Source organism: Larus michahellis, chromosome 2, assembly GCF_964199755.1.
Source record: "Larus michahellis chromosome 2, bLarMic1.1, whole genome shotgun sequence".
Lineage (NCBI taxonomy): Eukaryota > Metazoa > Chordata > Aves > Charadriiformes > Laridae > Larus > Larus michahellis.
Window position 1 is genome coordinate 34079852 of NC_133897.1, and position 15183 is coordinate 34095034.

Here is a 15183-nt window from a genome sequence, read left to right on the forward strand (position 1 = left end):
CTTGGGATTAGAATAATGGTATCCCCCCTGTTGGGAATTATTCAGCAAGCGTAAACTCGACGTTGCCACCAATGTCCCTGCAGCATTCACAGGTGAAGAAGAGATGAAAGAAAAGTAAGGGAAAATGATACGTTCTGGTTGTATTTGGTACCACTTGTACCAGCCTCATATTGTCCCTGGAGGGGGGATGAGACAAAGGCTGTAGCAGGTCTCTAGAACCCCTCATGGTACCCTTACAGTCAACCGTAGCAATCTGGGGGACTTTGTACACTGTCTTTTAATGTATGATAATATTCACACAATTAAAAGCATATTGCCTTTCTCATGTCTATGTAGGATCTATTATTATACCTGTTTTAAAAAGGGAGGTGAGAGGAATCCGTTGTATCATGTCTGCTCTTGGCTTTTTCTCAGCATTTCAGGATACGATGCAAGAATTACATATGTGTGCAGGTGCCCACAGATTTATATCACGCATGCTTTCGTTTTAATTAATTAATTTAAAGGCTTTAATGAAGTGACCAGCAGATAGTGATAAGCTGGCACCTGCTGATTTGGAGACGTTGTACCTACTTAGTTCTGCAGCCGCTAAGTGGTGCTGCCACCAAATCAAACCTTATTTGCCTTCTTCAATATGATCTCGCGGACAGTGGTACTGATCCACGCACAGAAGATACACAGCCAAAAGAACGCTGTTCTGCATTCTTCCCTGTCATTTCTTGTGCCGTGGGGTGGGCACGTTATGGTCAAATAGGCTAACCTGATACCATGTATCAACAGCATAATTAACACTGATATATTATCATTATTTAATAGTATCACCAGTATGTCATAGACTGGAACTGGGAAGAAAGTTACATAGAAATTTTACATTTTAAACTATATGTACATTTATCTTTGTCCTGTTTTATCTTGCCTGCAGCAGCGGTATCTAGAGTTTAGGATATTTGCATTCCTTATACCAAAAGGGCATTTTCTGGAAAGTGAAAGTATGCCTGTCTGCTGATGGGTGTAGAGAACGCATGTGTAAGAGTTCTGCTAGCTGAAATATACATAAAGTAACTCAGAAACCCAAATATAGCTCAGCTTGGATTTCTTGATAACAGATCATCCCAGGTTTGAGTTTAAAAAGTGTTTCGCATTCTGATGTGATTTACGCGGCGCATTTGCCTTTATTCCTCCAACAGAAGTGGTTGGCCTGATATTTGCATGAACTCTGGCAGGCTCATAAGTGGAACTTTGGCTCGTGTATTCAGTAGAGAAGAAACAGCGAACACTGTAACGGTTAAAAACTTCTTGGCTATAACAAATTAGAGGCATTTATGTTTGTGTTTGTTACGACTGTTTGACTCAAAAGCCTATTTGCAGAGAAGGAATCTGATTTTAGTAAATCAATATAATAAAGCCTTTGATTTTTTACAAAAGCCAGCCAGCTGTAACTTCAGTGTTGGTATTTCAAGGCCTCTCACTGATATTTTAGAAGTTTGTGGTTGTTTGAGCTTCCTTTCCAGGCCCTGGGGAAATGAGAGAATGGTAAATCAAAGCCCAGATCGCTGTTTGCATTTATTTTACTTCTCATTATGACATGTATGCAAACACTTAAAAGAAATAGAGAAAAGGTATAATCATAATAAGATCCCTTTTATAGAACAAAGGGAAATACATTGCTAGTCTAATTTATTACACTTCTCCTTAATACTATAAACTCAATTGTGTGCCTCATCAGGTTTGACAGTTCACTTATACTTCTAATTCAGTGATAGTACTGCTTAAAATAATTACTGACTCTTGAAGGATAATCCAACAAAATAAGTGGAAAGTATTTTTTCTGATCTGAAACGTATCTTAATTTCTTGTACTTTTCCTTTCCAAGCGAGGAAGTTTTAAAAGTACAAATTGCAGTCGAGTACTTAACTGCCATAAAAAGTCATCGTGCTGCCTTTGAAAGAAATCTTCCATTTGCTTTTGCTGTCTTCTTTCTTCATTCCTTGCCTGCGACAACCAAAATCCAGAGTATGATTGAGGATTTAATAACATTCAGTGAAATCTAAGTGAAACTTTTTTCAGTTCAGATGCATCCTTTAGTGTAATTGTGAGAGCGGAGAAAAAATTCTGCTGATTTTAACTGTTGGAAAAAAGTTTTATAAGTTTTATAAATCTGGATGCTTTTGTCCCCATATTAAAATGAGGTGCTCTCAAGGCTGTCTTCTTTCACCCCTGTACTCCTGAGAGAGATTCTGGGTCAAGCTTCTCAGGTGGCATAACGAAGCTGTGCCTATATTGAAGTTAACAGAGGAATGACAGATTACGCCAGCTGAGAATTGAGGTACAAGATTTTAGCCACCAGAGCTGGGATGATAAAAGCATGCCATGGGAGGCGACCTAACCTTTCACAGTTTATTGATCACCTGACTTGTACTTCTGATATCACTAGTTATTCTTAAAATTTCATCTTCTCGCTCCCGCAGTCTGCTGCGCAGGTCTGGCCGTGGCACAGCTTCCCCCAAAAAGCCGTGAGCCACATCTCCTACAGGGAACGGGCTCCAGATTAGGACATTTTTCGGCAAGTTTGAGGATTGAACACTTGCTGTAGTAGTTTTCGTGCCAGACTCCGTCCTCTTTAGTCATGGCTGTTCAAAACCGCGTTGCCTGCTTGATTTCCCAGCATCCTCACAACGGACACGTTGCTCCTCTATTAGTTCTTTATTTACGCTGGCAGTGAGGCCAAGCACTGCCGCCTTATCAGTGTGCCAGGGCTGCTCTTAGATTACAGAGCGAGCAATGCTCCTATAATGCTGCTTCTCAGTGCAGAAAGCTCAGAAATTTTAACTCCTTTCCCTGAGCTCCGTTTCTGGTCGGCTGTTCATGTCGTATTGCCTGGCCAGTCCTTTTCTGCCCCATCTCCTGCCGGTTACTTTGTGTCTCACCTTCCTGCCAAAGTTCCCCTGCTGCCCTCTGTTCCTTATTCCTGCAACTTTCAGCCTCCTACAGTATTTTGTTTTTTCAATCTTTTCAAAGATTTTTTCAATCTATGTTCAAAGATGCGGTTATGGCTTTTCAGGTACCGGTGCTTTTCAAGTCCTGAATGAGGTGGCACATAAGTCTGCAGAATTCTAGGTTTAAAGTGGAGAGTGAATTTAAGTATTGTCTTTATTGGGGGGTTGGATCTTCCACTCTTTCCTCCATTTAGAGCTCTTTCGTGTAAATTCTTCAGTGCTCTGTTTGTGTCACGATTGACTGATGTCTAATCCTTCAAAAGAAAGGTTTTTCACTTTCTTTGAATAAAGAGGCCAAATGGAGGCAGTTTCTTTTACACTAAAATGTGCAAAACTGTTCTGGTTTGGTTTTATTTTATGGAAAGCATATGAAATCTATGAAAAATACTGTACAAGTTAATAATAATTCTAGGTGGGCGCTGTTTTGTAGAGCGGAGTTCAAAAGAGTACCACTAGTATAAACAGCTCTCCCATTCTCTCTTCTCTCAGTAATAGCCACTGGAGTTGATGTCTGGGGTAAGGTGTGGCTGTTTCTTGGCAGAATTATTCTTCTAGATTTTACTTTTTTTGGTGTGTTTTCAGGAATATGCTTTTATTGCCTAATACTGAAATTGCTAGTTGGAGGAGCTTGTCATCTGTCTTTTGTCACACGTAATTTTAATTTAGCATTCCAACTTTTGTAGTCCTCCTTCCTATTCCAACTTTTGTAGTCCTTCTTCCTCATTTCATAAACCTTAACTGCTTCTCCAGTAAAAGGCTGCCTTGGATGACCAAGGCAGGAGAAAAACCCCCACCAGCTTCATACCCCATTCCTCTCTCCAGCCTTCCTTACTGTTCCAGCCCAACAGCATAACTGAGAAATTCCTTTGGGAAATGGTTAGGTTGAATCCCTGCAGTCCCAGCAAATCCACATGGTTCCTCTAATGTAACAATCATAAATGTACTAGACAAGATGTTCTGATAAGCAAGTCTACTAGAATTCTTCTTCATTGCATCTCAAAGAATGGCAACTGTTCAGCTGACGGCAGCAAACCTTGTTTAAGTTCCTGTTTTTAAAGATGTCTGCCAAGAAAGGTAACTGCCAACAAAAAAAAAGATTGCCCCTCTTGGGAGATGATGGTAAGAAAGTGGGCTGTTTTATTTTCTGATATTTTCCTTTAGCACTTGTGATTCGGAAGATTTGTGTATTCTAGTACACCAGAAATTGAAACTGGTCATGAGAAACAAAGCTTGAAATTCCATCTCTTAGTGAAAGACTTTATCAGTGATTCCCATTTTAAGGAGGGGTTTCAGAAAGCAAAGCCTCAGACTTAAAACAAGCTCTTTTACCTCTTTTTACCTATGCTCCAATCATCTAAATTGACTCAACAAGCATGCCATTTTGCAAGTATCTTCTTTCCACAGAATGTCAGAAGCACTGCAGGAGGTGCCATCTATGGAATATGATGGATATGGACACTCTTCTGAGACTATTTTTGTTGATATGTTTCAAGATAAAGGCAATTTGGTATTTATAGGAAAAATACATATGCTTTTTGCAGTGTGTTGTAGCTGAAAATTGAGTGTTTTTCTACTCAAACTTTGGCATGTTTCCTGGAATCACCAAGCTTTCAGTAACGTTTTTAGTTAATATTCGGCAGCCTGCAATTGTGTTCACCGCAGCTGACGTGAGCTCAGAGAGTTTGTCTTTATTTAACCTTAGCGAGGAATCCCAGGCTTGCTCTGTAGTCGGCAGAGCAGTTGGGAAGGATCTGCTCCAGACCGCAGTGGAGAGAGTGCGGGCAGGGTCCCGCTCTGAATCGTGCCTGCTACAACATCATTCCATTGGTGATACTGGAAATCTGCAAAACAAGGCTCCTTAAAGCGAAGACAGCCTTTATCAAGCTCTGATTAATATTTTCTTTCGTTATCCATCCTTTTCCTTCTTTGGCTAGTATCTTGATGAATCACGTTGTTGAAGTCCTGCATCCCACTGCTTCTCGTGATGTTTGGAAGTTGAGAGTGCTGATTAGGACATTCCTCTTCTACGTGAAAAACCCATATATCCTCGTGAAAAAAAACATAAAAAGCCTGGATGGGAATAAACATCCTGCATCACCTTTGCTCTTTTGAGACTTAAAATTGTGCTGGGGTGGTGAAGGGGGAAGATGCTTTAGTTAAAATCAAAGATTTTAAAGACACCAATCCTGATTCTCTGCTCCATTACCCTTTTTTCACACTGATGGAGCTCCTCAGGGCCGCTTTGTCTCTTTCTTGTCAGCTGGTAACAAAGAAGGAGAATGTAAATGGCCTGGGGCATGAGGAGCACCTAGCAGACAGTAGCAAACCACTCAGTTTGGTTGGTAATTTTATAGTTACTTGTTTAGACTAATTTCATTGGTGAGGTTGACTATTGTCCAGCTAACTATTAGCCTTTACAGTTTTAAGACAGCAGTTACCCACCTAAGCTGGTATTTGCTATGTCAACACTTAGTAGTAGTATTGGCGGTAACCTTATTGTTAGCAATATTTATGGCAGGAAATAAATGCTTGTCTTTATTTGTCAGTAAACTTTGGCATTTAAATGACATGAAAGATTATGTATTGATTTCTCTGGATTCAAGTCTCTAGAACTACCTTAATGTTTATTTTCCCCCACGTTAAGGAATGAGGTGAAGTTGAACTTGATGAAATAGATATTCCAGTGCTAGATTTATTATTTGTGTGAAAATTCTTGAAAATGTGTACCTTATCAAAATGATCCTGATTTCAGTCGTACATTTTACCAATAGCGGAGGGACATTTCCATTGTTAGAAAAATCTGGAGGCCTCCCCTCATGAGAAGTGCTCTGAAAGCGAAGAAGGGGGATGCTCATCCGAGACGGGAAGTATAATCAGCCTGAATCGCCGTGCAGACCTGTAGGGATTGATTTGTAGCCAGTATCTGCAAAATAAACTGCGGGATTCGGTTTGCAAACACGATTGTGAACCAAACCCCGCAGGGTTCAGTTTGCAAACACTATTGCGAACCAAACCCTGCAGGGTTTGCCGAGCTCCGGTTACTATTATTGCTCCTAGTAAGGCTTATTATCCTGTCACAGAAGATGTAAGAAAATCCATCTCTCCACTTTAAACATGATAAGCCTTTGTCACCTACAATGCAATTAATGTTAAAAATAGAAGAGCGCCGCCGATAAGATTGTGACTTGGAGGCAATGAGCCATTGTCCAAGTACCGGAGACTTATCTGGAGGGCCAGTCAGCCTACACGGGTTGCTGTCAGTTTGCTGATTGCCATTTCTCTCCGAGTTTGATGAAATATTCATGTCTTTGCTCTGCTCTCTGCAAGCACTATTGATTTCTTGTCTAAACGCGGCTATATTTAGTCTAGACAAATGGAATGTGGATTGCTGCTGAATAAATGGGATGAAAGGCTGGGGGGGGGGGTTGCCTGTCCGTTTCTCTTGGTCTGTGGCAATTATTTATAATCAAGAGTAGTTTTTGTAAGTTAAAGGTGATTTTTTATAATTTAGTGATTAGTCTCAGAACAAAAGTAAGCACTTAGACACAATCATTCTGCTGGGATAGCTGGTTAAGGAGGCAAATTACGCTCTGAGATTTACAGTCACAGTTACGAGGATTTTTTAAAAAAAGGCCCAGAAAATTCCATGATTTTAAGAAGAAAAAAATACGGCCAGTAGAAGAGATTTTGTGCCTTGTCTCTTCTTTTTTTATAAAGCGTTTTGGTAATAGATCTTATTATACAGTTAGAATTCAATTCGGTGCGTTTCCTGCATTTCAACTTCTGCTGCTTGAACTTTACCGCCCCTCCTTGCTAGAATATTTCTCTGGTTCATTTTGATTTTCTCCTTGGAAACAAATACAACTGTAGGAGAGCAAAAAGGGGAAATATAATTTAAGGCTTGTTCTCTGTTCATTTCGGACAGCGTGTTTGTTTTCAGTAAACACTCTTATTTTCCTATGAAGATAGTGGAGCAGCAGGAACAGGAATGAATGTGTTTGTGTTCCACTGTCCTCTCGTGGAGGGAATCAGAACTGCTGAGCTTGAGCAGACACCCTCTGATACTATTCATTTTCCTCTTGAAGAAATGTTACGTACTAGTTTTTTGTTCTTTTGAAAAAGATAAAGTTACACTCTGAGTTTTACAAGTATTGTAGTGAAAATCATCAAATCTCTCTCTCTTCGTCTGCTTTTTAGTCCCTTCAGTTTAAATCAAGAGATGGAAAAACACAGGGTTCTTCATTAACTACTTTAGTGCTCATTTAGCAGTATATACCATTACTACAACAAATTAGAATAAACCAAGATGTTTTCATTTTCTTAAAGATCATATGTAGTGTATTATGTATGCCTAATCCACTCCAAGCACAGTGCTCATTTTTCAAAAAGCTGGATTAAAACTTCTTGTTTTGTGTGTCGAATTATTTTTCCTGTAGTTCTATCTATGTTATTCCTGTGTGTTTGCCAGGTATATTTACATGCAGTAGCTATGTAGCATTGCGGAGCCGTTCATGTGTACCAGCACCCTCAGAAAATCTACACGCTGGCTTTGGAAAATCCCTTGCAATGCAGCGAGAACTGGAAGGCCTTCATCTTACAGTGGAGAAGTGCCCTGAGTGTTTATTGTTAAGCATTAATAGTGCCTAGGAGATTCTCACTAAATATTGACCGTTAGGCTGTGACATGGTTTTAGCACTGGGTTACTTGTTAGTCTAGTTAGCAGAATATTAATCTGGGAGTTTTTTTGCAGAGAATGGAAGGAAAGGGACAAAATAATTTGTAAAATCTCCAGTTGCTAGGAGGAATGTCTGAAGTTTGCCTACAGCGTAGATTGCATTAGTGTTTTGTTAGGTCTGCACACTGAAGCAGTCTTTGAGTGAAATTGGTCTTTTCCCCAGAGGAATGATCTCTATTCTCCTTCTCTGGTTATATTTAATATATATACGTTTTGTTGTTTTCCTTCCACAGTGGATGTAAAGTCGGAGGTTCCCGTGGGATTAGAGCCTATCTCACCATTAGACTTGCGAACTGATCTCAGGATGATGGTTCCCATGGTGGACCCAATTATGCGTGAAAAGCAGCTACAGCAGGAACTACTTCTGATCCAGCAGCAGCAGCAAATTCAGAAACAACTGCTGATTGCAGAGTTTCAGAAGCAGCATGAAAACCTGACCCGCCAGCATCAGGCCCAGCTCCAGGAGCACATAAAGGTAGCAACATTTTTCATTTATTCCTCACTTAATCTGCAAACTGAATGTGCTTAGGCAGACATGAAAAGGGAACATGCCTGAAAGATTCGTTCTGACTGAGAGATGATGTTTGAGTGCTTATTTCTCTGTATTTGGGTGATAAAAGCCTTTTAAATTAAAACTCCTAGCAGTTACTATCGAGTTGCTCACAGCAGACCAAGGCAGTACTATGAGAATTATCAAGCTTACGAAAACCAAGCGATCAATTTTACCAAGCTGGATTTTCAACCAGGCTTCAATATGGATGTCTTTTCTGTATATGGAGTTTTGAGTACATTAGAAGACTGCTTTTTTTGAGCTGCTGTTGATGAGTTTGTGCCCACAAATCAAATTGATAGGCAAGTGCATAATATTTGCATTTGTAAAACGGAGGCAGGCCCTGAGTATTGTGTTTTCACTCTTCTCTGAGTGAAAGCTGCCTCATGTAATGTAAAAAGAAAATTATTTATGGGATTACATGCACTATGGTAGGATTGCTATAATGGATTTTCACCGGGAATTTATGATCTTGCCTCTCTTTTCATTTTTTCCTTCTGATCTACTTGCCATCATGCTACTGTGCTCAGCTTCCCCTTGATGGAGCTGACAAATGCAGCGGAGCACAGCAGCCAGAGTTGGGTGAGCAAGAACCCTGTGCAATTTCCAGGCATTTTTGCCAAAAGAGAAAAAAGTGAAACCAAAGCAGCAGGCTACTACCTGGCATTAGAGTTCATTGTAATGACAGCCAGTAACGCACTGTCCTGCTTAAAAGACTGGGGAAAGTTGGTTAAAAGGTGAAAAGAAGTATAAGCATAAAAGAAAGCGCTGATACTCATTTATTCAAGGGTGTTGTTTTAGCCAGGACTGACCTAAAAAAACAGTGCAAACTGCACTTTCTCATGTCTTTTTGTTCTGTGCAAGTTACAACAGGAACTCCTAGCCATTAAACAACAGCAAGAACTCCTTGAAAAAGAGCAGAAACTGGAGCAGCAGAGACAAGAGCAGGAACTGGAGAGGCATCGCAGGGAACAACAGCTTCCTCCCCTCCGAGGCAAAGAAAGAGGCCGAGAAAGTAAGAGTCAGTGTACCATGAATGCTAATAAGAAATTTATCTATTCCCCTTTGCCTTCTCCCAGCCAAAACAGACGATGAACAGGAACCTGAAGCAAGCCTATTACTGTGTGAAATATGCAACTGGAGCAGTCATGGCTGTGCTTGCAGAAAGGCAGAGCCACCTGCTGCACCCACAGAAACACGTTGCTGGTTTGCGTGGAGCAGTGTGGGAGCACTTGGAGCGCTGTAGGAAAGCACATTTTGACAGACCTGTGTATATGCCTTTCAAGAATCTAGCTCTTTTTATAAAAAAGGAGGGAATTTCAAAGCCTAAAGCTTCGCTTGAGAACTTCTTTCTGAAGAGCTTATTTCCCAATACAGAAAGCACTACAAAACAGCAAAAAATCAAATTACTTGCTGATTAACTAAATTGAGCACTGTTTCAAGATTGAAAATATAACGACATATTTAAGAATACCTTTGGCTGAGACTTCTGAACATTTTTGCTAGTACTTTTTCAAACTGCCTTGTGTTTGTTCTTGACGTCATTTTGTGAGGCCCAACCAAGAGTTAGTTCTATCTCATATGTAGCTCTAAGGCAAATGAGATAAAAGGATACTGTTGGAATTTGGTGCTCACTAGAGGGAGACAGATACAAATAATTCTCTTTAGTGAGGTCAGTTTAAAAATCAGGTTGTAGAAGTACATTGTGAAGGTATTCAAAATGAAGCTGCCATGAGCGGTTATTGTTACTTGCCCTGTTAAATAAGCACAAGAATTAACTGACAAAGACTGAAGCAGAAAAGAGCTGTTCATTATGCTCGTGGGGATCGTATCCTCCTGCCTTTTTTCTTGGTGGAAAAATGTATCAACAGTTGGAGGTGTACCATATTGTAGACTTCAGATAATAAGGTGCCCACGGTGCTTCCAGTGCTTTGGTGAATGATGAATCCATGAAAGCATCACCAGCCACTTGACCCAGCAGTGGGAGGGTGACAGAAGCCACAGGAACAAAAGGTTCCCATAAGTGGTATGAAAAAACAGCCTCCATTTACACAGTTGAGCTTTATTAGCGCTCCCACCAAAGGAACAGGAACAATGTGAACTCAGTGGTTCCCTTCTCAGTTTGGCTTGCTGGGTGCCTGTTCAGTATGTGACCCCCCAGGCCCAGCACCAGCATTTGCTGCTGATGATCTACTTAACGAGCAGAGGAGGGAAGGAAGGTGAGGGGAGGAGTGTTAGGGTCTGAATCTGAGGGGTAGCAGAGGTATTTTATGGGAACTGGGTCACAGGGAGAAACGCTCATCAGGCGGCTGTGCTGCATCAGGGTTGGGTAACCAAATACTTAAGAGTGTCGGAATACCTTAGTGCTGCTACGTTCAAGGAAATATTTTTTCTCCCCTTTTTTTCCACTATTTATGGAAAACTGAAAGAAGATTATTTTTTTTTTATGAAGAGTATTAGGACTGTGAGTAAAAAAGCATGCCCCATGGTGGAAGTAGGAATCGGCAACTTACTTGACGTAGACTTGCCCTACTTACTGTACCTTATTGAGCTAGCCACCAAGAGAGGTCAAAATGCACTGTGTCTTCCTGGTATTTTGGTCTTTCCGTCATTTTTTGTCACAAGAATAGAGTTATCAACTACGACTCATGTTTCAGGCTGTGGTCCGTCTTCCAGACATCACAGGTACAGGCTCCTAAGTGGCTTAAATAAAAAGACTCACTGGTGGCTCTTTCTGCCGCGTTCTGCTCATAACCAAGACAGTGTTCAGAGGGCAGTTTTGCTGTGCTGGTGCTATTACTTTACTAAAGGAAAAAACATTATTCACCACAAACTCAAAGTGACCTTTTGTCACTATCTTTTTAGTTCTATCCTTGGTTTTGTATTTGGGAATTATTAGGAAATAATTTAAATTCTTTAGATACATCTGGCCCTGGATAAATGGCCTCATCTGCTGTTGAAATATTCCTTATGACTTCACTGGATTTCTGGGTTATGGCCAACCTCAGTCTTCTACAAGCATTTAATCTGAATGTTACCTCATTTTGACTGATTTCCACCAATTTTTTTATAGTTTGCAACGCTTCTAGCGGCAAGACACAGGCTCTTTTTTGTGTTTTGTTTTTTTCTTTAAAAATGTATTTTTTTAAAGTAAAGATATATTTAATTCTCTGTGTCTTAGGGGCAGTGGCCAGTACAGAAGTGAAGCAGAAACTTCAAGAGTTCCTGTTGAGTAAATCGGCAACAAAAGACTCTCCAGCAAATGGGAAGAATCATTCCATGAGCCGCCACCCCAAGCTCTGGTACACGTATGTTCACTATTAAGCTGTTTCCTTGCCTCATCGAGGTACCTGCTAAAACTTGCCAGAATGCTTCTCCAGCAGGGATATTGGGAGTCTGCCTCTAGAATAAGATAGACGTTCAACCAAGAAGTTAGCAAAAACCTATAAGCTTAATATTTCTGGCTGAATTGAAGAGTACTTGGTGGTCAGTGATGAGATAAGGGCAAGTACAGAACATAAGCTTGTACAGAACAAGATGATGTCAGAGATTTGCATAAACTTTTTTTTTTCAGCTGCTTCATCTCTTGATGCTGTCACAAATTTTCCAACTTCACCTGTCATATTTCCAAGTCTCTTCAATTTTTGCACTAAGAACAACTTTGTGTTTGATTTACTTGGTTTTTGAATCCATCACAAAACTTGCCTCTCTTTGAAGAGATGCTGTTTTCCAGCGAAGTTTGGATGGTGTAAATAACTTGCAATGATTTTGGGAAGGACAATGGTAATTTCACTTTTCTTACCCTGACGGATTTCAGTATCCCAAACTGCATATTCTGGTGATGCCCTGGCCTTGATAAGAGTCTGCTTAGACCATTGAAGCAAGTGATTTTGTTGAGTCCTGTACTGAGTGTATTAATGTTTTAAGAGTTTACAGTTTTTACAGTTTTTAACCTTTTTTTTTAACTAATTAATTCTTTTTCACTTCCCTATTACAACAGACACATAAGTCACTCCAACAGAATGAACTCTGGATGCATTTCTGAAAGATTTCAATATTGTCCCCAAATTGATCTTCAATAGGACAAACAGAAATGCATATGATACACTACATTTTCATGTAGTACTTGTTCTTCCCGAAAAGAATTACTGAAGGCCTGCTCTTGGAGTTTCCATTCTGAGCTAATTAGAGCGTTGTGGTAACATGATTTAATATGTAGTTTAATATGTAGTTACATTGTTTCTGGTAGAGATATTTTTTTTTCCAAATACTGTGTAAAATTCTCTTGAGTATGTAAAATTTCTGGGCTAATAATCTGAGTTTAGTTCTGAGTCTCCAGATGAGTGAGAACGAGGATCTCTGCAGAGGGATGTCTTCTCCTACACTAGGGAAAGGAGTACTTCCTCTCATGGTAGTGCGTCTTTTGACGGAAACGTATTATTGATCACGCTACATTGGAAAGATAGGGAGAGACTCTGTAAAAGGCCAAGTAAAATTATGTTTAGATAAACACAAAAAGTCTGAAAGTTTCCCTTCTTTCCCTCCGTCAAGCAAACAAAAAAATCAACCCAGTCTCTGGGCCAAATGATGCAATTTCTTTGCAATTTGCAGTTTCCGTGTACAGAAAGATCTGCCCACACTGTTTCTTTCATCCAGCAGTTATCAGAAAGCACTCTTCAGCTTGGAGCTTCTCTGCTGATGTGAGGGCTACGTGCTGCAGAGCTCATAAAACTTACAAACTGAACTTAAACGCAAGGTTTTGTCTACCTCATCCTCTAAATAGTTTGTTGGTTTTTTTTCAACAGATAATAATAACTCAATATTTCTGGTTAGTTTTATACAAGCCCCCCTGCCCTGAACGTCCCCCACATTCCGATAGAAGAGGCTGGATCAATGTACATCTATTCCTATGTAATAAACAAGACCTAAATGGCTTTTGCTGTGCGTCAGCTGGTTCATATTAAAATGCAACAATCTAAAGTGGTCAATTCCCCAAACTGGTGACAGATCCTGTCTGTAGGTCAACGTGACTCTTATCCTTTGTGACTTTTATAATGAGTGCAAAAAGCGCGTTCTTGGGAATCCCAAGGAGTTCCATAGCTTACTGTAAAAGTGAAATTGGTTACATGAGCCTGTGGTTTGTGCACACTTAGAGGAACAAGAACATAAACACAGCTGAGACATGTGTACAGCATGTGTAGATAGTTACTGCTGGTCACCTCGGTGACTGCTAATTTGTGACCTCTCTGTGTCTGCTGCAGGGCTGCCCACCATACCTCACTGGATCAAAGCTCTCCACCCCTGAGCGGGGCCTCGCCACCATACAAGTACACTTTACCAGGAGCGCAGGATGCCAAGGATGATTTTCCACTTCGTAAAACGGGTGAGTTAGCGTAGTTTATTCGAGCCCCTTACCCAGCAATTCTCCCACCCTTTATATTAACCAGGCTGTCCAGGAGCAAGGCATATATCATAAACCACAATGCCTATTCAGGATAATACTATGGTTAAGTTCAAAGATCCTGACTGCATCTCTACGAGGTCAGACTGACCACATGCTATCAAGAGTCAGTGTTTCCCAACGCTAACAGCTAGTGCAAGCTTCACTGATAAATTTAGTTTCAAAAAAGACCATCATTTCATGGATCTTTTATGGCATTATTTTCTTTGTGTCAATATTACTTCTGTGTTTAATGGCTCGCTCTCTTTTGCATGGTAGATACAGTATCTATCTTCAGTGAGTGTGCTGCCTTTAGACAATGCTTTTCAGGACATTTTGAGGGGAATTCATGGAAAGAGGACGAATTGGATTAGTATTATATTTTCTGTCATTGGTTGTCAAAGTTTGTATGCATGTGTGCATACACATGCATACACACGCACACATTTGTGTGTGTTTTTTACACATAGGGATGTATAATATTGTTCAAGAAAGTGTTCATTTGATCATTTCAGAATGTTTCAGAGGATTTAGCAACTGAACCTTTTGTCTTGACAGCAGGTGAACTGTGGACTTGACTTTTTCTGCACCATAAAGAAAGATAGAAGGATGGTGCTGCAGTCCGTGTGGCTATTGCCTCAGGTCCTTGGTGCAGTGACCGGTGTCCAGGAATGCAGGGGGACACTAAGAGAAGGGGGAAAAAAAAGAAAAGAAAACATTAGATTGCTTATTGCATGAGTCTGCTGTTGAGTGATACAGTTACATTCAGAGAGAAAGTCTGACCCCCTACTGTGCTTAACAGCCTTTGAATGTGATTTAGCCACTGGGAGACTGAAAACTAACTGCAAAACTGGTACTGACTTGAAAAGAAGTGGCATTTGGAACCAGCATACATTCAGAAAGAAAATGCAGTCTGTATCTAATACTTTGAGGCAGACTCTCTAAGCTCATATTATATCCCCAAATATTTTCAAAGGAGTGGAAGCATGAAAAGCAAAATGCTAATTTATTCTAGCTGAATTACTCTTTGTGCAATATGGTGGCAATATAACAAGATTCAATAAAATCTTGTTTAGGCTATTCAGTCACAATAACCCCTTATGTGGTTCTCTGCTTAATACCACTGTACAACATATATTTTCTGTGCCAATAGAATACACATTTTCATTTTTTAAACAAAAGGACATATTCTACATCTTCTAAATGCTGTGATTTCATCTACATGTTTCTGAAATGCAAGTTTTAATTTTTCTTCCGTGTTTATATATCTTAAATGTTATGATTGATATTTATGATGTGTCAGACTGTTGATCTGTAAAACAAAACATTTTCAAACATTGTAACAGTAAAGTTCTCGTGCAGCTGCTAATACTTTTATATCTCTGTGGGGGTTTCAAAATATTCCTTAATTCAATTCCCATTGTCTGCATAAGAGGACTATAATATAATTAAATCCAGATGT

General features: G+C 40.0%; 1 protein-coding gene across 9 annotated transcripts in view; it reads left to right on the forward strand.

The window, feature by feature from the left end:
* Positions 1-15183, forward strand: part of HDAC9 (histone deacetylase 9) — a 487500-nt gene that overhangs the window by 243452 nt on the left and 228865 nt on the right. For 5 of the 9 annotated variants that reach the window (XM_074574812.1, XM_074574814.1, XM_074574818.1 and 2 more), the window contains 4 exons: positions 7965-8206; positions 9146-9296; positions 11463-11589; positions 13543-13664. In XM_074574812.1, coding sequence (XP_074430913.1) covers positions 7965-8206; positions 9146-9296; positions 11463-11589; positions 13543-13664 — 642 coding nt within the window. The remainder of the gene's footprint in view (positions 1-7964; positions 8207-9145; positions 9297-11462; positions 11590-13542; positions 13665-15183) is intronic. The other 4 variants (XM_074574815.1, XM_074574820.1, XM_074574819.1 and 1 more) reach the window with 2 other exon arrangements.